A 24,303-nucleotide genomic window follows, 5' to 3' on the forward strand; every position below is an offset into this window, starting at 1 on the left:
GCCTTTTATGCAAATGGATCAAAGGCTCGGTTTGCAACGGGGCTGAAAGACAGATGGGAAATTATGAGTGGAGGCAGTGACTGACGCACAGGACTTGGGGGGGGGTTTCCCCCTCCCTCGTAGAAAAAGAAGGGGGGCGGTACGGCGATCACCCCAGATAACTGTGGTTAAAAAGGGGCACCGGATTGACAGCTATGGTTACAGGTGGTCCTCAGTTTATAACCAAAACCGGGAGCAGAATTTCCATCCTTCTAAGCAAGATGTTTGTTAAGCGATCTGCGTCCGATTGTACTTTTTTTTTGGCCACTGTCGTTAAATGAATCAGCTCAGTTGTTAAGCAAATCAGACAGTCGTTAAGTGAAGTCTGTCTCCCCCATTGGCTTTGCTCATCAGAAGGTCGCCAAAGGGGAATCACGTGACCTCTGGACATTGAGACGGTCATAAATACGAGCTGATTGCCAAGCGTCTGAATTTGGATCACGGGAGAGGCTGCGATGGTCATAAGCGTGAAAAACGGTCCTAAGGGGGCTTTTTTTCAGTGACGTTGTTAAACCCGGTCACTAAACGAATGGTCGCAAGTCGAGGACTGCCGGTCCCAAAGCAATATTGGCAAGGAATTCCACCAAAGGAAACAGGCAAATGCCCCATCTGCGAAAACTCACGCCGATTGTGTTTCGTATCCATATCCTGGTTTGTGGAGCAAGCCACCATGGGCTGCATTTCCCACCCTAACCCAGCAAGCAATGATGGTTTGCTGTCACGCCCAAAACTAGCAACAAACCCCCACCACCACCACCACCACATCCCTCCTCCACAATTCCACCCCAGGACAGGAAAAAAAAATATCATTAAGATTTAATCGGCCTTTAATTACGCCAAGCAATCACATTTGCAAAAAAAAAAAAGGGGGGGGATGTTTTGCAAAATCAAGACCCCTCCCCACAGCGTCTCTGGGGAGGGCAGCCACAAGAGCCACGGCACGCCACGGTAGGGAAGAAACTGAACTAGTTACACCCCCCCCTCTTCTCCTGCCCCATTGAAAAATGGGGCCCGGGGAGGGGGTCCGCGAGAATATAAGCGTAATAAATAAGCAATGTTATAAGCCAACGCAAAACGCAACACACCCTGATTTTAAAAAGGGGGGGGGAGGTTGCTAGGGAAAAAAATGCATCGTTTCGGAGTTACGTCCAGTGGCCGTATATTTATATTTGGGGGTGGGCTTTGCTTCCGCCGTCCGAGCGGGGCCCCATTTAGTTTTTCGTTCACGGAAGAAGTCAGCTTTGGAATCAAACAATTGTCATCCCAAAACTGTAAGGGCCACGGTGTCCCCGACAGAAGGGGGGGGCAGAGGGGCACCGACGTCCCGAAATATGGCCTCGATTTCACAGTTCAACTCAACAGGCTGCTGTTCCATTTTTCCTTTTTCCGATACACCCGGCTTGCAAAATTCGGCAGAAACTTCATCCTTTCCGCAACTGTCTGCTTTCCCGTTCCTCCGATCCCTTTTGTCGTCCTTCTTTACTCGTTTCCCTTCTCCGACCTTCCGGTTCTTTCTCCTTTCTTTCTTTCCGAAAAACAGCCCAACCTCGGCTTGAACCTGTTCCTTCCCTCTCTCGGGATGCTGGGGTTGGATTAGATGACCTCTACGTTGTTCTGTACAATGCTTTTCTGGTTTGCTGTGTGCACCTCCTCGGCAGGGAAAAACACTCCCAAGGAGAGGGAAGGGGAGTCTTTATTTTTCTCCTGCTGGATGGGAAGACCCCATACCGCAACGGGAGTAAGACAAGGATGGGGCGGGGGGTTCGTACCCATTGCCCAGGCAGGATAATCGAGGCTGGAAAGTCTTTTTGGTGCTCCGCTGTGCATGGCATGGAGCGAGCACGAACGAGCAAAATTTAGGTCGACTGGAAAGTGGATTTGGGGAGGGGTGACAATGGCTGTTGGGGCCCACGTCCAAGAGGGAGTCACGAGGCTCAATTTCTGACATGGGGAGATTTGGAGTAACGGGGGAACCATAGTTAAGAGGGAGGAAGAGCTGAGTGAGAAAAACAGAGAGACAAAACATTGCACGGAGATCCATTTGAATTATCTTTCTCCATCCTTTGTCCAGAGAGGAGAATTGAGCAAGGAGGAGTGAACAGTGCAAAAGGTAAAACTTGGGGTTCAAATTCGAAGTTCCTGGGAAGCTGTTGTTGCTGGGGGGGGCACCCTCTGGCCCCCCCACTTTTCCTTTGTCTGTCATGTCCTCGGGCCAAGGGTGCACAGTAGCCGCAAACACATCGATTGGGAGCACACACGTACAGAGAAGTGGTACCCGTTTGGGATGCTGTGCTCTGTCCTTGTGCCCACCCCCTTGGGGTGTCTGGGTGGTCTTGATGCCCACGGGGGGTGGGCGGGACCGCAAAACCGGTCCTTTGTCTCGCACTCGGTTCTCTTCCTCCGACGCTTCTCATACCTCCCTGCAAGAGACGAGAATGTGGGATATTACAGGTAGTCCCTGACTCACAATCATTCATTTAGTGACCGTTCGAAGTTACAGTGGTACTGAAGAAAGTGACGGATGACAATTTTTCACACTTACGACCATTTCACACTTACGACATCGCAGGTCATGTTAAGCAAGACAGTTGTTAGGTGAGCTTTGCCCCATTTTACGGGCCTTTCTTGCCACCGTTAAGTGAATCACTGCAGCTGTTAAGTTAGGTCGTTAAGGGAATCTGGCTCCCCCCCTTCACTTTGCTCGTCAGGTCACAAAAGGGGAATCACATGACCCCCGAGACACTGCGACCGTCATATATATGAGTCGGTTAACAAGTGTCTGAATGTGGGATCACATGACCGCAAGGATGCTTCAACGGTCATAAGTGTGAAAACCGGCCCTAAGTCACTTTTTTGTTGTTGTCGCTTCAGTCACTAAACCAATGTTTGTTAGAGAAAGTCTGTTAGCGAACAGAACACAGAATAGCCTTGTAACTTCGAACGGTTGCTAAACGAATTGTTGTAAGTCAAGAACGACGTGTAAAGAAGAAGGAATTCATCGGGGCATGTTTCCTGCCTGACTACCCTACCACAATTCAGTATCCTGTCTCCCCCCCCTGCCCCCCGCCTTTGAGAACAGCCCAGGGGTCCCCTCAGCCCGGCTCAAAGTCCCACCCGCCACCCACACTCACGAGGCCGTAAGCGTGGAGTTGAGCAGCAGCGTGGTGTGGAGGCGGTACAGCTGGCCCAGAGTCAACTTCCGGTGCTGAATCGTCGGCGGGTCCGAAAACGCCTGCTGCTCCTCCGACAGCTCCTCGCTCGTAGCCTCCTCGTCCGGCCAGCACGGCGACCCGCTCGCGACGGTAACCACCAACCCCGGAGAGACGCAGATCCCCAGCGAGGACGTCTCCTCCGCTTCGGAGAGCTCGGAAGCGCTGCTGTTATTGCTGCTGCTGCTAAAGACTCTGCGGAGGGGCTGGCCTTGAGGCTCCTGCATGGGGGGACCCCCGGACACCATGCCCGGAGGAGAAAGTTCGGACAAACTTTGACTCTGGATGAGGAACAGCGAGGGAGATAGCACCTGCGCGAGGTTGGCTTCCGATTTGGACTTCAGCACCTTGGTCTTGGCGGGGAGGAGCTGGACGGGGGTCTGGCGGCGCAGCTTGGGGGAACCAGTCTTGGCGACATCCTCCTCCTCCTCTTCTTCCTCCTCGGCAGCCGCCGTTCCCCCCTGCGGCAGCGAGGACTCCGCCAGTTCGTGTAGCGAGCCGAGCGAGAGGGTCCCGTAGGCGCTGTCGAACGACGAGCAGCTGCAGGGGCTGGGTTCCGGTTTCGACAAGGGTCCGGGGGTATCGGGGAGCGGGTCTCCCACCTCCAAGGAGGGCGTGGCGGAATCGGGGAGGGGGCCGATGCTCAATTCCTCCGCTGGGGGGAGGAACTGGCTCCCGTCGAAGGAAGGCGAAAGGAATTCCTCGCCGGTCTCAGCCGCGATCACGGAGATGGTGTCGGTGGAGCCGTCGGAGAGGCTACAAACCAAGAGAGGAGTTGGGTGAGGGTCACCTCCAGTGATTTTTTTAAACCCCCAACTCCAACCCCCGGGGACTTACCACTGCTGGGAGTCCAAGCTGCTGGTGCTCTTCCGGAGGGTGGGAGGGGAGCTGGCTTCCGAGGAGTCTCTGTTGTTGCCTTCCTCCTCCCCTTCTACTTCCTCCTCCTCCTCTTCCTCTTCCGCCTTGGCTTCCATGACCTGAGGAAGCCGCTGGTGGCGTTGGAGCTCCTGCAGACGCAGCTGCTGCAGCTTATTCTGTGGGAGGGAGAGCAGAGCAGGGTCGCCAAGATAGACTGTCTCGGGATAAGGGAGATCCTCTGGACCCAGAGCCAACGGGTGGGTTGGCTCGAGAAGGGAGCAGAGGACAGGAAATACGATCGCTGAACAGGGGGGGCTCTTGGAAGGGATTTTGAAAAAAATAAAAAAACAAGACGAACACAAGAAAAAAAAGATATATATAGCCTAACGTATATATACAGGAAGGAAGGGAGGGAGGAAGGAGAAAAAAGTAAAGGAGGGAAGGAAGGAAGGATCAGAAAGGGAAGGAAGGAAGGAGGAGGAGGGAGGGAGGAAGGAAGAAAGGAAAGAAGAAAGGAAGGAGAAAAAAGTAAAGGAGGGAAGGAAGGAAGGATCAGAAAGGGAAGGAAGGAAGGAGGAGAAGGGAGGGAGGAAGGAAGAAAGGATAGAAGAAAAAAGGAAAGGAGGGAAGGAAGGAAGGATCAGAAAGGGAGGGAAGGAAGGAAGGAGGAGGAGGGAGGGAGGAAGGAAGGAGAAAAAAGGAAAGAAGGGAGGGAAGGAAGGAAGGATCAGAAAGGGAAGGAAGGAAGGAAGGAAGGAGGAGGAGGGAGGGAGGAAGGAAGGAGAAAAAAGGAAAGAAGGGAGGGAAGGAAGGAAGGATCAGAAAGGGAAGGAAGGAAGGAAGGAAGGAGGAGGAGGGAGGGAGGAAGGAAGGAGAAAAAAGGAAAGAAGGGAGGGAAGGAAGGAAGGATCAGAAAGGGAAGGAAGGAGGAGGAGGGAGGAAGGAAGGAAGGAAGGAAGGAAAGAAGGGAGGAAGGAGAAAAAAGGAAAGAAGGGAGGGAGGGAAGGAAGGGAGGAAGAGGAGGGAGGAGGGAAGGAGAAAAAAGGGAAGAAGGGAGGGAAGGAAGGGAGGGAGGAAGGAGAAAAAAGAAGAGAGGAAGGAAGGAAGGAAGAGAAAGAAAGAAAGAAAGAAAGAAAGAAAGAAAGAAAGAAAGAAAGAAAGAAAGAAAGAAAGGACTGTATTATGCTAATCAGCGTTCAGCTAGAGGGGATGTTCTGTGCATCCATGTTAAGACTTCGTTTTGTTTTGTTCTGAGCTCCCTGGGGAAGAGCCTCCAGAGTCCAGCAGTGCCTACCTGAGCGTTACAGACAGCCTCCACCCAGCTCCGGCACAGTGACTGCCCGCTGGTCTGGAAGGTGTAGGCACACACGGCGCAGCCAAACTCGTTCAGGTAGATGAGCAGGAAGGATCCTTGGGGCAGGAACAGATCAAAAAAAAAAAAGAAGAAAAAAGCTTATAAAAAACCAAACTACAGGCAGTCCCCAACTTACAACCTGTGGCAGGAAAAGTCGTGACATGGGGCAAAACTCGCTTAACGGCTGCCTCGCTTAACAAACATAAATTTTGGGGCACAATTGTGGTCGTAAGTCGAGGACGAGCGGGGATCAGGATCTCGAATACGACGAATAAAGAAAAGTTTCTTAAAGTTGGGAATTTAGATGGGGAGCCCGGGAGAGCCTTATTATGCTCCCATTTGGGGGGGGGTGTCTTACCTGGATCCCTGAGTGCCCGACACACCAGCTTGTCGATGAGGAGGGGCTGACGGACGACCCGGGTGCGTTCGGCCTTCTTGGCCGGCTTGGTGATGAGGAAGAGGTCGGTGAAGAGGAAGCAGTAGACGTCCATCTGGCCAGAGAGAGAGAGAGAGAGAGAAAGAGCCAAGAGAGGGGTGAGGAGAAGCAGGCGGGGGGGGGGGGGAATCTCCTTGCCATGGAGACCCCTGAGGAGGGACAGGACCCCGGTGGGTTTGGGGATGTCTGTGGATGGATGGATGGATGGGAGGGAGGAAAGGAGGGAGGGAGGAAAGAAAAGAAAGGAAAAGAAAGGGGAGGGAGGGAGGAAGGAAGGAAATAGGAATGAATGAAAGAAATATAGCAAGGAGGGAGGGAGAGAGGAAAGAAGGAAAGGAAGAAAGAGGGAGGGAGGGAGGAATAAGAAAGAAAGAAAGAAAGAAAGAAAGAAAGAAAGAAAGAAAGAAAGAAAGAAAGGGAAAGAAAGAAAGAAAGAAAGAAAGAAAGGAAGGATGGGTGGATGGATCAGAAAGGAGAGGGAGGGAGGGAGGAAAGGAAGAAAGAGGAAAGGAGGGAGGAATAAGAAAGAAAGAAGGAAAGGAAGGAAGGAAGGAAGAGGGATGAAGCAGAGAGAGAGAGAGGAAGGAAGGAAGGAAGGAAGGAAGGATCAGAAAGGAGAGGGAGAAAGAGAGGAAGGAAAGAAAGAAATAGGAAGGAATGAAAAAAATATAGAAAGGAGGGAGGGAGGAAAGAAGGGAAGGAGAAAGAGGGAGGGAAGGAGGAAAAAGAAAGAAAGAAAGAAAGAAAGAAAGAAAGAAAGAAAGAAAGAAAGAAAGAAAGAAAAAGGAAGGAAGGAAGGAAGAAAGAAAGAAAGAAAGGAAGGAAGGAAGGAAGGAAGGAAGGACCGACAAGAAAATGCCAATCGCAGCTAAATTATGCATTTGAGACTTTCTCTGGAAGGGAGAGAAGTTTGGGGCACTTGGGAGACCTGACATGTTCCCATCATCCCCGCAAGCAGAAAGCTAGCACGCATATCCCTTCCCACAACTCCTCCTTTCTCCCGTCAGCCCCAAAGCGGAGCCAGCGCCCCCCTCTCGCCGGCCCTTTGCCAGCCCCCCCACAACCCTTTTCGGGGACCCACCTTGCTGTCTCTGCCTTCCCTCATCTTGAGGGGCCCCTCCAGCAGCAGCTGTCGCGTCTCCTCTCGGGACGTCCCGGGGATCGGGCCCGTCAGATCCAGGTGCTGGAACTCCTTCAAGATCTGGGGGGGGGGGGGGAGAAAGAAGAGGAAGCAAAGGGGGGGGGTGTCACTTTTGGCCCTGAACCCCAAAAGCTCCATTTGCAAATGAGAGAAGCAAAGACAAACACAAACCGAGTTGGGTTGGGATTAACCATGGTTAGTTTCAAGCTGGATCTCGGCTTCTCCTCCCACTCAGATGGCTCCATATACAAATAGTCCTTGATTTACAACCCATTCTAGTCTAGCCTTGGCCATGAAAGCCAATTGGGTGACTTTGGGCCAATCCCCAGGCGACTGAGAGTTATAGTTCCTCTTTAATCATGAAAGCTGGGTGACTTGGGGCCAATCACACCAGGAGACGGTGAGTTCTAGTCCCTCTTTAGGCACGAAGTTTGACTGAGTAACTAGAACTCCCAGTCACTAGGAGACTGGGAGTTATAGTCCCGATTTAAGCATAAAAGCCAGCTAGGTGACTTCGAGCCACTCACCAGGAGACTGGGAATTCTAGTCTTGCCTTAGACCTGAAAGCCTAGTGGGTGACTTTGGCCCAATCACCAGGAGACGGTGAGTTCTAGTCACTCCTAGGCAACCCGTCGTAAGTCGAGGACTACCTGTGTAAGAGCTTTGGGGCTGGTCTTCCTTGTGCCCCGCCCACCCGGTCCCCGCCTCACCTTGTCCACTTCGTCGGTGCTGCCCTCCACCACTTCATAGGCGTCGATGCGGTTGACGGTTGTGGCCAGGCGCTGCTGCTCCTGGTGCTGGCGCATCCGCGAGTTGACGTGGTTGATGAACTGCTCCACTGCGTTGATCTGCGGAGAAAGAAGAGCCAGATATCACTCGTTTTGTCCTCAGGAGTCTGAGCAGCAGGAAACCTCGCTGAGTTTCTCTGAGGTAGACTGCGACGGAACATGGAAGCTCTGCTAAGCTTTCGGGATTGATCGGCAGGGAGCTGGAAGGGGGTGAAACCGAGCCCACTTTTCGAATGAGATTTCCCCGATGTTCTTGCTGTACGTATGTAGGTATGTATTTCTATTTTTATTCATTTGTATCCCACCTTTTTTAATTTTATTTTTACAAATAACTGGAGGTGGTGAATGTATATAACGCTTCTTCTTCCGCCTATTTTCCCCAAAACAACAACCCTGTGAGGTGAGCGGGGCTGAGAGCTTTCATGGCTGAGGCAGGACTAGAACTCCCAGTCTCCTGGTGACTGGCCCAAAGTCACCCAACTAGCTTTTTATGCTTTAAAGAGGAACTATAACTCCCAGCTTCCTGGTGATTGGCCCAAAGTCACCCACTTGGCATTCATGCCTCAGGAGAGACTAGAATTCCCAGTCTCCTGGTGAGTGGCTCAAAGTCACCCAGTTTCAACTCCCTCCGAAATATTCATTTCCGTTGCTTAATTGCATTTGGCCTCTTCAATTTTTTCCCTCTCAGTGTTCGGAGTACAAAATTGCCGAAAACAGAAGTTTTTCCCCCCCCCCCCCGATTGAAGGCAAAGAGAATTGAGGAACTTTTTTTTTTTAAAAAAAAATAAAAAATAAAAATCAACCCACTCTCAAAATTGGTGGCCAGTGGCAGGAAGTTCCCTAGGTTAACTCGGGGCGGTGAGAAAATCCAGGTTTCTCACCCCGCCCCCTTACTTTCTGAATTCTCACCGGTGGACCTTCCGTTCTAACCGAGAAAGTCGGCTTATCAAAGGACAGTAAGGCTTTTTCGTCTTTTCTTATCAGTCCCTCGCGAAAGAGAAAGATTGAAAGGAGTTTTGAGCACAGATTATCTGCTCCTTTATCTGATTTATTCATCTTATTTCCGGGTAAGAGGAGATCGGCCCTGTTAACGGGTGGGGTGGATTGCAAACGATTCAGACTTTTTCTCCTATTAAGCTGCCCAAGCTTTCGCAAGGACACCACTTCTCTCGGCTGTGGGAAATGCAGATTAAGGAATCACAGAGTTGGAAGGGACCCGTGAGGTCATCCAGCCCAACCCCCCCCCTCCCCGCTTGCTCGGGCAGGAGACTCTCTACAATCCAGGGCAAATGGCCTGTCCAGTCTCTTCTTGAAAACCTCCAGTGATGGAGCATCCACAAGGCAAGACGTTCCACAGATTAACTGATCTGGGATTACAAAATCACAGAGTTGGAAGGTACCCTAGAGGTCATCTAACCCAACCCCCTGCTCGCACAGGAGTACCTTGTACCTGATCCATTCTTGATCCTTGGGCTTGCTTGCGTTGGTGAGTTTCGTTAAAACGGGGGTGCAAAAGGATCCCCCCCCACCCCACCCCACCCAACTCTCTAGCCATCATCCGAGAACTCGGTTTATCCGCTTACCATGTCGATGATGGCTTCTCGCGCCTCGGGGTCCTCCGTTTTCTTCAACACGGACTTCAGGAGCAGAGGGTACTTGGTCAGGCGCTGGTGCGGCTTCACCAACATGTCGCTCAGCTTCAGGCGGTTGCACTGTTTGTGCTTCTCGGCCCACTGCGAGAGAAAGGGATTGTAAGAGAATAGTCACGAACGGAGCCACCAAACAGGGAGACCCCGCCAGTTCGGAGTCCCGAAACGGGGGCAGATTCTCCGCTGCATTGGAGTCGTAAGTTGAGGACTTTCTCTACTGGCCCGGGGGGGGGACAGGATGGACGGATGGGGGGGACATCCAGCCTCGCTTCTCCTTACCGTCACATACAGGCGAAAAAGTTCGTTTTGCCGCAGCAAATTCCTCATGTATTCCATGCAAGCTTCTTCTTCCATACAGTAACGGACGTAAGGCTGGAAGTGGGAGCCGAACTGTGGGGGAGGGGAGAGAGACCCAGAGTTAACCATGGACGAGGTCAGAAGCTGGGATTATCTAGCATTGGCCGAGCTTGGTGGTTTTCTTGCAGACGTCTTGTGACCCAACTAGGTAGCATCATCAGTGCTTAAAAGGGAGTTAAGATTTGCAGAGAGGAGGAGGAGGAAGAGGAGAAGGAGGAAGAGGATTGTGGGGTCCTTGGTGCTCTCTGAGCTTGGTGGTTTTCTTACAGACGTCTCGTGTCCCAACTAGGGACCATCATCAGTTCTAGAAGGGAGAGGGGTTTGCTCTGTTTATATACAGTAGTGGCCAAAATTGTGGAAACCTTTTGGGAGAAATATAATATAATAACACCACTTTTTGGGGGAGTACTACCATAAAATTATATATCCATGGAAAGACAATTTAATCAAGAATGTAACGCCATAGCTTTTATGAAGGATTTGCTATTAGAATAGCCGTTACGGTATAAAGTAGAAAAGTGAAATATGTAGGAAAAAACAAGACAAGACAAAAATGATCCCCACCGAAAAAACGAGATATGCAAAAATGATCCCCATGTCAGTTAATCCTTCGTTGGGTAACCTTTAGCATGAATGACGGCCTTACAACGTCTTCCCACGGAGGGAACCAAGCCTTTTGACTTCTGCAGCTGTTATCATGTGAAACCAAGATGGAATGATGGCTTCTATTAACTGGGTTTTATTGCTGGGTCGCTTCTGACTAACCAGTTTCTTGAGTCACCTCCATAGATTTTCCATTGGGTTCAGGGCTATTCCCAGGCCATTCCAGCAAGTGGAATAGAATTATCTTAAAACTCCAAAAAAAAAAGTGGTGTTATTAACCATCAAACCTCAAAAATATAACTTTTCCCAAAAGGTGTCCACAATTTTGGCCGCTACTGTACTTGACTCTTCTCTTCCCCAGGCCCGACATCTGCTTCCAAGCTCAGCTCCAAATGCAGAGGTCCTCTGAGCATACTGTAAGGGCCTGGAAGAGCCTACCCCACCGTCTAACTCTTATGCAGCCCTCTTTCCCCCTCACCGTCTTAAAGCCCTTGGAGAAATCGGTGGGGTCCAGCAAATTTTGCGTCAATCGGGCCTTCTCCAAAATGGGGGCCATGACAGTCCTCCAGAGGCTGCGATGAACCCGAATAATTTCTTGAATGTTGCTGAAAAGACGCTCGGCTTCCACCTGAAAGAGACACCCCACCCCGCAAAAAAAAAAAAGCAGCTTAAGGCCAATTCGTTTTTCCTTTCTGAAAAAAAATTAAATTAAATTAAAATCCTTCCTGGCTATTTTTCAAATCTTTGAAATCCCTTCCCCACGCTCAGCCCTTCGAGGTGAAGATTTTCAATCTCGATCAATGCAATAATAGACGGTTAAAAGAAGGATTTGAAATTTCAATCTTGTCTTTTTTTTTTTTTGTGGTTTCATTTAGTGACGGTTTGAAGTCACAATGGCACTAAAAAAAAAGGGGGGGACTTAGAACTGTTTGTCACACTTACGACCGTCGCGGCCATCAAAATTCTGATGCTTGGCCAATGGACTCATACTTATGACGGTTGCAGAGTCCCCGGGGTCACGCAATCCCCTTTTGCGACCTACTGACCAGTAAAGTCAAGGGAGAAACCGTATTCGTTTAACGGCTGTGTTGCTGACTTCACAACTGCAGTGTTTCACTTAACAACCCTGGCAAGCCAGGTTGTAAAAAGGAGGCAAAACTCACTTAACGCCTGTCTGGCTCATTAAGACAAATTTTGGGCTCGATTGCGGTCGTAAGTCGAGGATTACTTGTACTAGATGCCTATAAGCACGGATTTTGTGCTGAACGCAACATTTCTGTTCTTTAATCCAAAAATTGGAAATCTGACTTTTGAGCCCTCTGTTTCCCAGCTGAGTTTTTAATTGGGGAGGGGGGTGGGGGGCTTACCTCGCACAAGAGACCTGAATCCTGCAAATTTAAAAGACAGCACAGGAAGAGCTGCAGAGAGAAAGAAAATAAATAAATAAATGTATTAATCCGTTAGAAGTGTTTCTCCAATTTAGCAACGTTTAAGGTTTGTGGACTTCAACTCCCAGAATTCCCCAGCCAGCTGGCTGGGGAATTCTGGGAGTTGAAGTCCACACAGCTTTAAATGGCGGGAATGGAGAAAACCTGTGGTAAGATTTGCACTGGGCACCGGAAAGGTTCTGGAGGAATAACTCCGGACTTACATCCGTGATCACTTTCAGTTTCTTGATGTAAGACGCTTCGGTGTGTAGCAACTCCCAAATCGCTTCCTGCTGGTGACACTGACGTCGCGTCAAGGCCTGGAAACAAACCATGATTAGATTTAAATCTTAGTTGTTGTGTAGAAAAAAGGAAAGGAACGAAGGAAGGAAGGAAGAGAAAGGAAGGAAGGAAGGAAGGAAGGAAGGGAGGGAGGGAGGGAGGAAGGAAGGAAGGAAGGAAGAAAGAAAAGGGAGCAGAGAGAGAAAGGAAGGAAGGAAGGAAGGAAGGAAGGAAGGAAGGAAGGAAGGAAGGAAGGAAGGAAAGAAAGCCCACCTCGGTGCCCTGGATGATCTGCTGCCAGCTGTCCTCCATCCGAAGGCCGGCCTCGTCCTCCTCCTCTCCATCCTCCCAGGAGTCCTGGTCGAAGCGCAGCTGGTCGGGCAGCCGGGGGAGGCCGAAGAGGCCGTAGGACTGCAGCTTGCTCTCCAACTGTTCCGTCTTGTCCAGCTCCTGCGGGGGGACAGAGAGAGGGGGGGCTGAGAGAGAGCCATACTGGAGGAGGGATGGAAGAAGGAAAGAAGAGAGGGAGGGAAGGAAAGAAGAAAAAGGGTATGGAAGGAAGAAAGGGGGTAAGGGAGGGAGTGAAGGAGGGAGGGAGGGAAAAGAATAGGGAAAGAAGGGAGGACGGAAGGAAAAGGATAGGGAGGGAGGGAAGGAAGGGAAAGAATAGGGAAGGGAGGGAAAGAAAGAGGAAGGAAGGAAAAGAGTAGGGAAGGGAGGAAGGAAGGAAGGAAAAGGATAGGGAGGGAGGGAGGAAGGGAAAGAACAGGGAAGGAAGGAAGGAAGGAAAAGGGTAGGGAGGGAGGGAAGGAAGGGAAAGAATAGGGAAGGGAGGGAAGGAGGAAGGAAGGAAGGAAAAGGGTAGGGAAGGAAGGAAGGAAGGAAGGGGGGAAAAGAATAGGGAAGGAAAGGAGGGAAGGAGGGAGGAAGAGAAGAAAGGAAGGAAATTCCCTTCACCTAGAAACTAAATTCCTTTTCCCTTGTATTTCCCCCCCTTTGCCTAATTCCCTTCCCTTCTCTCGTCTCCCTCCCTCCCCTCCAAAAAGCCCAAAGGACCCAATTCCTCCTGCCTCCAACTGCACTTCCCCAACCCATTGCTATTTCCTGATAGACTGCTCTTGCACAGGGAGGCTCTATCTCAGGGGAGGGGGGGAAGACCCAGGCAAATGCCTTCCAGGAAGGGATCAAAATCCTTTTTCTTTTTCTTTCTTTTTTTCTTTGGCAGCGGAATAAACTTGGGGCGCAGGCTGGCAATAAAGCGGGGGACGCACCCTGGCGAAGGAGCTGGCGCTGTTGCCCGACCCGAAGAAGCCGCTGAAGCGGCTGGCCCCTCGGTTCTTCCGCGTGTCCGGCCCGTTGGGGACCGGGGAAGGGGCTGCGGGAGGCAAAAGGTCCGGATTTGGGATCCTGGCATCACCGAGAAATTCATTCATGTTCTTCCTTTGACGTCCAGGGCCCTGCAAAGGGGGTTTGGGTGGGGGGGCAGAAAGAATTAAGTGGGGGGATCAGAGGCAGACAGATGGGGGGGGGCGGGGGCAAAAATGGCAATTAGAAACGAAAAAAAAAATCAAACTTCCAATCTGGGTAGCCGCATCTTTTGCAAACCGGAGCCGATAAGCTCAAACCATCATTGTTGGTTTGTTTGGATGCTGGCGGGAAAAAGCGCCCCTCCTTTGCTAAGCCTACCTTTCAACCCACGATGATGGCTAGTGTGTTACAGCTCCAAAGCCAGACACCGCTCCAAAGTGGAGCATGTGCAGTTTCTCTGCATTTTAGCTTTTTATTAATTAATCTGACATTTCCCCCCCACCCCCGCTCTCTGTTGGTTGGTTGGTTGATTGTAAGGGAAGAACAAATAAAAAAGAATTTTAAAAAAGGAATAATTGTAATGCATTGGTGCAAAGCTTCTTTTAAAAGGAAACATATTGAAAGTGTCTTTATTAAAAAAAAGTGTAAAAGGAAACACATAACAGAAAAAGAATATAATATTGTTATAAGTTACAATTCTGCCTATAACTTTATCTAATGTAAATATTATTCAAGTACGCAGGAATTTGTTTCTTTAAAAAATATATAGTTACAACAGTTACAATTCTGCCTATAACTTTATCTAATGTAAATATTATTCAAGTACGCAGGAATTTGTATCTAAAAAAAATAATATTGTTATAACAGTTACAATTCTGCCTATATTTATCTAATTTAAATTTTACTCAAGTACATAAACATTTGTTTCAAAAAAAGGTATATTACACATCACAATAGCATTTATGTGTTTATTTATATATACATTTCATATATTTATCTGATGTAAATTTTACTCAAGTATAAACCCATTTGTTCCTAAAAATAAGATTATCTTTCTTTCTCTTTTTCTTTCTTTCTTTCTATCTAATCATCTATGTATCTATCTACTATCAATCATCTATCTATCTATCATCTATCTATACCATCTATCTATGTATCTATCAATCATCTATCATCCATCAATCATCTATCTCTAACATCTCTATATCTATCATCCATCTATCAATCATTTATCTCTATCATCTCTCTCTATCATCCATATATCTATCAATCATCTATCTATCTATCTATCTATCTATCTATCTATCTATCTATCTATCTATCTAATCATCTATGTATCTATCTACTATCAATCATCTATCTATCTATCATCTATCTATACCATCTATCTATGTATCTATCTATCAATCATCTATCATCCATCAATCATCTATCTCTAACATCTCTATATCTATCATCCATCTATCAATCATTTATCTCTATCATCTCTCTCTATCATCCATATATCTATCAATCATCTATCTATCTATCTATCTATCTATCTATCTATCTATCTATCTATCTAATCATCTATGTATCTATCTACTATCAATCATCTATCTATCTATCATCTATCTATACCATCTATCTATGTATCTATCTATCAATCATCTATCATCCATCTATCAATCATTTATCTCTATCATCTATCATCTATCATCCATCCATCCATCCATCCATCCATCCATCCATCTATCTATCTATCTATCTAATCATCTATGTATCTATCTACTATCAATCATCTATCTATCTATGTTTCCTATCTATCTACCTACCTACCACATAACATTTATATGTATCTATTTAAATATTGATTTCATTTAGTTATAAATACATTTACAAATATATAACCTACTTAGATATTCAACCAGTTATATAAATGATAGTTTTTCAGTCTCAAAATTTAAATGTGAGGACTTCAACCCCCAGAAATCCCCAACTAGATTATAAAGACTTCCGTTCCCAGAATTCTCCAGCCAGAATGCTTGCAAGAACCTCAACTCCCATCATTCCCCAGCCAGCCTTGTGTGAATTCCCCTCTCTTATATAGGATCAGATGTAATTTCAACCATCCTTGCAAGCAGAAGATGAAGTGGCTGGAGAAAGAGGATGCAATGCAAAGACTCTCCTTGCAGAGCTAGCTTTCTACATGCAGGGTTCCCAACCATCCTGCAGGGAAGTTTTCCCTCTGCCTGGGTTCCGGTCTCTGAATTTTCGGGGTTGATGTTTGTTTGCTTGCCACGTCCCAAAAAAAAAAAAGAAAAAAAAAAAGGGTGTGCCCCTTTGGTTTTGCTCCTTCGACAAATTTACACAGCAAAGTTTATTTCATGCCTGGATCAATACAATCGTGCAACTGAACGCAGGAGCAGAGCGAAAAAGAGGAAATATAAAATTATAACGTTATAGAGATGAAGTCCTCTCCGGAAAAAAAAAAAACCCTCCCTTTATTTCCAAGACAAAAACGTTTACGGGGAGTCCTCGCATTACGACCACAAGCGAGCCCGAAATTTCTGCTGCTAAGCGAGACCGTCGTATAAGTGAGTTTTGGGAACTCTCTTGCCACGGTTGCTAAGCGAATCACTGCCGTTGATAAGTTAGGAACACGGTTGTTAAGTGAATCCGGCTTTCCTGTTGACTTCGCTTGTCAGAATGTGGCCGAAGGGAATCACGTGACACCCCCCGGGACGCTACGACCGTCATAAATGTGAGCCAGTTGCCAGGTGTCTGAATTTTGATCATGTGACCATTGGGATGCTGGAACGGTCGGTCGTAAGTGTGAAAAAACGGTTCTAAGTTACTCTTTTCAGTATCGTTGGGGGTTGGACTAGAAGACCTCCAAGGTCCCTTCCAACACTCTTCTCCTGTATTCTGAACTCAAAGGGTTTCAAAGAACCATAAAATGATAAAAACCGACAGGTTGACAAGTTGTAAAACCATCCGTGTTTATCTAAAGAACCATAAAGCAAACGGAACGAACTATGTCCTCTGACACAAACGAAGACAAGAAAAATTATATCACACGGGCCCAGAGAGAGAGAGAAAGAAAGAGAGAAAGAGAGAGACAAAGAGAGAGAAAGAGAGAAAGAGAAAGGGAGAGAAAGGGAGAGAAAGAGAAAAAGAAAAAGAAAAAGAAAAAGAAAGAGAAAGCGAGAGAAAGAAAAAGAGAGAAAGAGAAAGAGAGAGAAAGAGAAAGAGTGAGAGAGAAAGAAAGAGAGAAAGAGAAAGAGGCCCAGGACGGATGACGGGTGGTTGAAAAGAGCACGGGGGACCACAAAATAAAATGTAAAAAAAATGTTTTAATCAGCTTGAGTTTTATTTTAAAACGATTTGATGTGTCTTTTAAGCTTTGATTCAACCAACCCAAACTTGGTTGAAAAATGGGTGGATGAATGAATGACAAGGAAGGAAGGAAGTGAAAGAGGAGAGAAGAGGATAGAAGAGAGGAGGAAAGGAAAAGAAAGAAAGAAAAAGAAAGGAGCGGGGGAGGAAGAGAAAGAAAGAAAAAAGAAAGGAAGGAAGGAAGGAGGGAGGGAGGAAGGAAATGAAAGAAGAGAAGAGAGGAAAGGAAGGAAGAAAAAGAAAGAAAAAGAAAAGAAAGAAAAGAGGGAGGGAGGGAGGGAGAAAGGGAGAGAGGAGGAGAGGAAAGGAAGAGAAAAAACAAAGGAAGGAAGACGAGGAATAAATAAATAAAAATACTGAAACTATCCCAGTGATGAATAGGAAATTGCAATTTGCACAAAGCAAGTCAAATTTGGCTCATCCTTGATTTAAAAAATAAAAGAGACGGTGACATGGGTCAGCCCACGTAAATTGGATTCACACAACGCCCGTGACCAGCTCATTGAAAAACCTAGAAGCCACATTCCCCTGTGTCATGCAAAGCTGGTTTAATGTCGGTTAACTTTGTAGCAGCTTCACGACACTCGGGTTCTGCTGCAGTAAGCAAACTCAGGTTTCCGATCTCTTTTAGCCCTAAACGGCCCAGGAAATACAGACTTACATACTGTTTGGGTATCCAACATCCAGGCTGACCGTGGGGATTGTCCCGGGATGGGCACCCTTGTCCCTCGGGCTCCCCCTGACTGGCTTCTTCTGCACCGTGGCAAAAATCCCTGCTTGGTTTTGCTAGCCGGGAAGGAACTCCAGAAATCTTGGATTGAGAATTATACTGCTGTATTCGAGCAGCGACAAACCCCGGTGTGACGGTCAGCTTTCGGCCAAAGGGCTCGTCCAGTAGATGTTGGAAACGGGCATAATGCAGCACCGACCAATCGCTGTTTGTCGGAAGGTCCCACCTTCTCCACTTGGGACCGAACATGGCCTCTAATCCCGCATGATTTTCGACGAAGGAATTTGTTTTTCCAGCGTCCAAACAGCGGAGAGCAAATTGTCTTTTTGAGAGTTTGGGCGGAGACGTCGCAGCTCTGAATCCGAACTCAGCCGAGGGCGATAATTCAAAAGATCTTAAGTGGGGAGGATGATGGGCTTTAGCAGCCTCGTTTTACTCAAAAAGGCATCCGATAGAGTAGAGTGGCTCAGCTGCAAAACGATGAGAAGCTCACCTGGCAAAGGCTCGGTCGATGCAGGCGGAGTACAGATTTTCAAACGGGCACCAGGCTGGCAAGGTGTTGGCACTTCCTGGTTCTTGGGGGAACTGGGCAGGGTGGAGAACTTGTAAACGACTCCAAAGTTCAGGCTTTGGAGCAGTGATAGGGATCTGATATACACCCATCAATCAGTCAAAAGAATTTATTTACTGTCCAAATAATAGGAACCAAACGGCTCACCTAAGAGGCAACGACAAGTAACTTCTGAATATATATGTTTTTTCTCTTGCACTAGATTGTAATTTTTGTCCTTTTGGCTTGAATCACAAATAATCAGAAGCCTTTTAAGTAAATGGACAATAGGCTGAATTGTAACATTAAGCCAAGCCCCAAAATGTTGGAGGTCACCAGGAGTTGTAGCACAGGGCAAGCAAAAAGCTCTGTTTTTAAAATAAAATAATAATAATAAAAAAATAATACTAAATGTCAATCAAAAATAAAGGTTAAAAAGTAAAAGTAAGCATAAATTAAAAATAAAAGTAAAAAATAAGTGAAATATAAATTAAAATAAAATATTAGTTAAGTATAAATTAAATATAAAGAAAAAGTGAATTAAAAAAAATAAATATTAGTTAAAAATGAATAAAAGATAAAATGAAAGATAAGTTAAATACAAAGATAAATTTAAATATATTGAAAATCAAATGAAAAAAATATAAATTGAAAATAAAATTAATATCAATTAAAAATCAAATCAAATATAAATTGAAAATAAAATAAAATATAAACTCAAAGTAAAATCAAACAAATTAAAAAAATCAAAATGAAATATACGATAAAAGTCCAATCAAATTTAAATTCAAAATAAAATAACACCACCTCTCTTGAGTCGAACTCTGGGACCCACCCATCCATTTTAGGAATCCTAAGGAAGTGAGTTGTCACGGCTTTCTTTTAACCTCCTGGCCCAGGTCTTCAATTAAGGGATCTCCTGTTGGTCTTCCATCCCAGCATTTAACAACTTCCTGCCAGTTTTCCAGAATCCATCAAAGTTGGTTGTGTGCTGCCACCTGCTGGCTGGTGGTAATAAATAACAGGCATAAAGAGCAACCTTCCTTTCTCGTTGGGGAGGAGTGGTTCCATCCTGGTTTGTCCAGTACAAAGAAGGTTTTTCTCTCAGGGAGACGCAAAGTTCAACCAGCGCATCCATTTCTGCCACTTTGCTGAAGGAACAGTCGTAAATCGAGGACTACCTGTATGGTTCACCTCTCATTGCTCCCTTCCCCAATGAAGCTAAACAGATGACTGCAACTCATGGTTTCTCTCCCACCACCTTGAGATTGTCCAATTTGGGACCAATTGTAATCATCTGAAACATGATCTAGTCAGTTTCACCACGCTGGTAGAAATTTCCAGCTTGTTTTTCCTCACTGGTAGAGCAGTTTCTTAACCGCGGCAACTTGAATTGGACTTTTAACTCCTGAAATGTTTGATAGATCGCCCCAACGGAGGCATTCTCCACCTCGGCCTGAGAAGGGAACAACATCCAGACAAGGTAGTCCATTCCCCAGACAGCAATCCTGCATGCAACTCTTTCTCCCTGGCGGGTCAGTCCCTGATTCATCTGCTTCTAGACATGGGGAGGCCACCCCACACCTGTCCCCCAACTCACCCCGGCGTCCGTACTCTCTCGTCGAAGCGAGATTTGCTCCAGTCGATCCAAAGACGGGGTGGCGAGGAAGGAGGGGCTGATGCCCGCTGGGCGCAGGATGGGCAAACTCAGGGATTTGCTGTCCTTCACCCCCTCTTCCACCTTGAGATCGTTTCCTGGTTTGGCTGAAACAGAGAAAAGGAAAACATGGTTTATGTGGACCACTTCCTAGCGGCCTACTTAGGGGCAGCTGCAAATATGGGTGCTTGTCCTACTCGGTTCTCCAAGCAGATTCCCTCCGGATCTGTCCCAGGGGGAATCATTCAATATTGTGGTGACGTCGTTTCTTCCGGCAAGGTGAAACTGACTAGATCACGTTTCTGTTTGGGCGAAAATTGGAAAATACTGAGGCGGCGGGAGAGAAATGATGATCGACAGTCCTTGATCACAATCCTCTGACTAGAAATGGGCTGTAAATCCATCGTTTCTCTCCCACCGTCTCTGGATATTTCCTGGTTTTTGGGGGCCAAACAGTAACATGATCTAGTCAGTTTCACCACGCTCGGAAAAACATCCAGCTTGATTTTTCCTTCCTTTTTGTAGAGCAGTTTCTCAAAACTTGGCAACTTTGAAGATGGGTGGAATTCAACTCCCAGAATTCTGGCTGGGGAATTCTGGGGGTTGAAGTCCACTCTAAGCGACCCGTCGTAAATCAAGGACTACCCGTCATGAGGTTAAGCTCGTGGATCGAATCCCGGTGTTACCTTTCACACGCAGGTAATGTCCTCCGAAGCGATAGGCTTCAAAGTTGAGCGACAGTGGGGTGTTGGACTGGTCCAAATAAATGTTTACTTTCGACAGGTCGATGCCTTTCCGTTCGAAGACCGGAAGCAAAACCTCCCTGGATTGTCCAAATAGAAACAGGCAGAAATTCAACAGGTGACAACGCTTGACAGACAGATATCTGCCCCCCAAAGAATATCGGACTCAAACTCCCGTGTGAAAACATGCACTTTTCACTTATTATTATTTTAAATGTATTAATGTATTCATTTTATTTATCGCTCATTTATGGGGTAATCGATGCATATTTTTTATCCATGATTAATTAATGGATTAGAGTCATTTCGATATGAGATGGGCAGCAAAGACGTTTAATAAATATTTTATTTTATTTAGGAAATGTACAAGCAGTCCTCGACTTAACGACTGCCACTGGGGCCGGAATTTCCGTTGCTAAACAAAGCCAAATTTCTTGAGCAACTTGGACCTTTCTTGCCCCCCGTGGCTGAGTGCAATCGCTGCCGTCGTTAAATTAGTAACGAGGTCGTAAAGCGAATCCGGCTTTCCCGTTGAAACTTTGCCTGTGGGGAGGTCAGAAAAGAGGCTCGCTGCCACCGTCGTAAATGCGAGTCAGTTCCCAACTGTCTGAATTTTGATCCCGTGACTGTGGGGATGTTGCAACGGCCATAAGTGTGAAAAACGGTGCCAACTTATTTTTTTTTCAGTGCCGCTGTAAGTTCGGTCACTAAACGAACGGTCGCATGTCGAGGACTACCTATAGAATCATTCGGAAATATTTGACGGGGCAGCAGGTCACGGAATTACGACACGGAAACCGTTCTCACCCTAAAGATTTCTTCTTCATGGCTGGGGCAATCTCCGTTTCGACGTCCACGTTCAAATCAAATTTCAGAGTGAAATATTCCCTGCTGGGATCCTGGAGAAGAAATATAACTTTTTTTTTTTTTTTAAGTTGGTAAGTTGGGTTTTTAATGTGTTTTTAAATTGGGTTTTTAAAGTAGTCTTTTTTTTTTTTTTTTAAGATGATGTCTTACACAGATTCGTTTAGCAGAGTGTTTTGCAAACGTGGCCCCTTTAAGACGGATGGACTTCAACTCCCAGAATTCCACAGCTGGCTGGCTCGGGAATTCTGGGAGTTGAAGTCCACCCGTCTTAAAAGTGCCCCACTTTGAACAAGCAAGGATTTAGCGCGGAATTAAACTTCAAACGATCTGCTTCTTGAGCAGGGGGTTGGACTAGAAGACCTCTGAGGTCCCTTCCGACTCCGTGATTCTGTATTCTGTTTTTTTACAGGCGACTCAGAAGCTGAAAGATTCCCCTGCCCATCTGTTTGAGAGGTGACAGACATTACAGGAGGAATAGGTTGGACTGAGCTGGGGGGGGTTGGACTGGATGACCTCTGAGGGGACCCTATCGACAATCTTGCGAGAGCTGCCGTTTGGCCTCTGGATCCCATTCAAAAGTTGCCAAACGGTATCTATTTAATAGATTCTGGATAGAAGCAAGGTACGATCGGCAGCCTTACGTCCGTATGTCTCCTTGTTCCTTTCTTGGGCTTTCGAGCTAAATTTCGTTTTTCTCTGCAAGAAACAAGGAAGAAAACGGAATTGGGGTTACAACACAGCGTCTCTGCCCATCTGGCAGAGAAATATATAGATATATATAGATCACCATCTTTCCATGCCTTCTGAAAGCTAGCTCTCCAGGAAATGAGATCGGTTGACCCTGAGGAACTAGCTTTCTGAAGTGCGGGGGTGTCTGCTGAATGGCTCTTCCCTACACTCACCCTCTCCCGTCAATCAGCGGTTCATCATCCTCTTCCACATCGGAGGCGGGGCTAGTGCGTGGCGGGCAGGACCGGGTGGAGACGTTACGCGCCAGGATAGACCCTGAGGATTAAGAGTTATGGGCCGGTTAATCCCTGCATTGGGACTCGGAGTCCCTTTCACACGTTACTCTTCCCTCCGAGAGATTCCCTATCCAGCCACATTACTTTCGACTCAGTGAGCCGACGAACGGCGGCTCACTTCTTCCGAGGCATGGGCAGAATTCTGCATCGGGTGCAAATCCTGCATCGTACAAATTGGCATCTCTACATCAGTGCTTCTCAACCTTGACTATCTTAAGATGAGCGGACTTCAATTCCCAGAATTCCCTGGTGATAAATGCATTCCTTTCCTTATTCTCTGGTAATCCCTTCCTCTGCAATCTCGCCACTGCAGGAAGTGGAGACATACTTATTCTCTTGTAATCCCTTCCTCTGCAATCTCGCCACTATAGGAAGTGGAGACATACTTATTCTCTTGTAATCCCTTCCGCTGCAATCTCTCTGCCCTAGGGAGTAAGAAACAGAAAAAACGGGCACAGCTGGCTGGGGAATTCTGGGAGTTGAAGTCCATCCGTTTTAAAGCAGGCAAGGTTTATTTATTTATGTGTTGAATGCCTTTCTCGTAAATTAACAATTCTGGGCGGATTAGTTGAAAAAACACCGCTCTCTGTGGTCACTTAAAAATCACTTAAAATTGGACAAATCAATAAGTAGAGAGTGCCGTGCGTGAGAACCAGGCCCCGCTATGCCTCGGTGGTCACCTGGAGGCGGAAGGTCGAAGCGGATATGTCGGTCAAAGTGCATCGCCCCGTGGATCTGCCCGTCGCACTCCTCGCACAGGTGCAGGGGGCTGTGGTGATTGAGCTGCTCACATTTGGCGTGGTGACAGACCTGGAGAGGAGGGGCAGAGAAGAGAGGAGAGAAGGGAAGATGGCGGTTTACGAATTATAATCCTCCCGGAGTGGGGCGGGGGGGACGACGACTTATTTTTAGACCCCTTTCCAAGTTAAGGAAAAGTTAGTTATAGAAATTTGGCCCATGGATCTGTTTGGTCTATAGCTTCACATACTGTCGCAACCGGTTTGCCCGGCACCGGAAATGTGACCATGCGCCATCCACGCATTCGTGCAGCATCACAAAACATGGCAATTCGCTCACACACGCCGTCCGGACATGCATGTGACGTCAAAACCACAGCGATATGGGACGGGATTGAGCCTGCAGGTCGCCACTACCGATTCCTCCGAACCGGCTGAATTCCACCTCTGGTCTATAGGGATAAACAGAGCAAGGCTTCTGAAGGGTATTCAAATGAAGGAAGAGGCATTCTCTCGCAGATATAAGAAGAAAGAAGAATGATCTTGCACAGAAGTGAACGGAGAGGCATTCTCTCGCGGAAATTAGAAGCAGGAGAAATTATTTCGCAGACACAAGAAAGAAGAGGCATTCTCTCGCGGAAATGAGAAGCAGGAGACATTATTTCACAGGCACGAAAAAGAAGAGGCATTCTCTCGCGGACATGAGAAGCACGAAAAATTATTTCACAGGCGCGAGAAAGAAGAGGCATTCTCTCGCGGAAATGAGAAGCAGGAGAAATTATTTCACAGACACAAGAAGGAAGAGGCATTCTCTCGCGGAAATGAGAAGCAGGAGACATTATTTCACAGGCACGAAAAAGAAGAGGCATTCTCTCGCGGACATGAGAAGCACGAAAAATTATTTCACAGGCGCGAGAAAGAAGAGGCATTCTCCCAGACATAAGAAAGGAAATTCTTCCCGCAGAAAAGGGAAAAGAGAGGCATTCTCTTGCAGACATCCGAAGGAGGAGAAATGATCTTGCAGATGGGCGAAGGAGGCAAAATAAAATTGCCGGCTAGTGAAGCAAGAGGCATTCTCTTGCAAGCAAACTATGGACCTCTGTGAAGGAAGCGGCTTCCCCCGATGTTCAAATAAAGGAAGCACTCCCTTGCATACAAGTCAAGG

The 24,303-nt window shown here is 47.1% G+C and overlaps 1 protein-coding gene across 1 annotated transcript; it reads right to left on the reverse strand.

Moving 5' to 3' along the window:
- Positions 1-911: 911 nt before the first annotated feature.
- PLEKHG5 (pleckstrin homology and RhoGEF domain containing G5) lies at positions 912-23,498 on the reverse strand. Its single transcript, XM_070956334.1, has 21 exons — positions 23,390-23,498; positions 23,082-23,211; positions 22,279-22,381; positions 22,018-22,072; positions 21,317-21,408; positions 20,453-20,589; positions 19,710-19,873; positions 13,415-13,600; positions 12,417-12,593; positions 12,086-12,181; positions 11,802-11,852; positions 10,913-11,062; positions 9,754-9,864; positions 9,409-9,558; positions 7,748-7,885; positions 6,978-7,097; positions 5,819-5,951; positions 5,401-5,516; positions 4,086-4,282; positions 3,171-4,004; positions 912-2,459 (listed from the first exon to the last, which is right to left on the reverse strand). The coding sequence occupies exons 1-21, from the start codon at positions 23,462-23,464 to the stop codon at positions 2,450-2,452; spliced, it is 3,225 nt and encodes a 1,074-aa protein (XP_070812435.1). The 5' UTR covers positions 23,465-23,498; the 3' UTR covers positions 912-2,449.
- Between the last annotated feature and the right edge of the window lie 805 nt (positions 23,499-24,303).

The sequence above is a fragment of the Pituophis catenifer genome, unplaced genomic scaffold, assembly GCF_029215685.1.
Source record: "Pituophis catenifer annectens isolate HBS135680 unplaced genomic scaffold, rPitCat1.0.hap2 SCAF_18, whole genome shotgun sequence".
Taxonomy (NCBI): domain Eukaryota; kingdom Metazoa; phylum Chordata; class Lepidosauria; order Squamata; family Colubridae; genus Pituophis; species Pituophis catenifer.

Bases quoted from the DNA above. Each gene is read 5' to 3' on its own strand.
- PLEKHG5 (XM_070956334.1), bottom strand. From the start codon at position 23,464: ATGTTTTGTGATGCTGCACGAATGCGTGGATGGCGCATGGTCACATTT. The intron at 11,853-12,085 runs GTAAGTCCGGAG...TTCTCTCTGCAG, and splicing joins AACTGAAAGTGATCACGGAT to CTCTTCCTGTGCTGTCTTTT. The intron at 5,952-6,977 runs GTGGGTCCCCGA...CTCTCTGGCCAG, and splicing joins GGGAAGGCAGAGACAGCAAG to ATGGACGTCTACTGCTTCCT.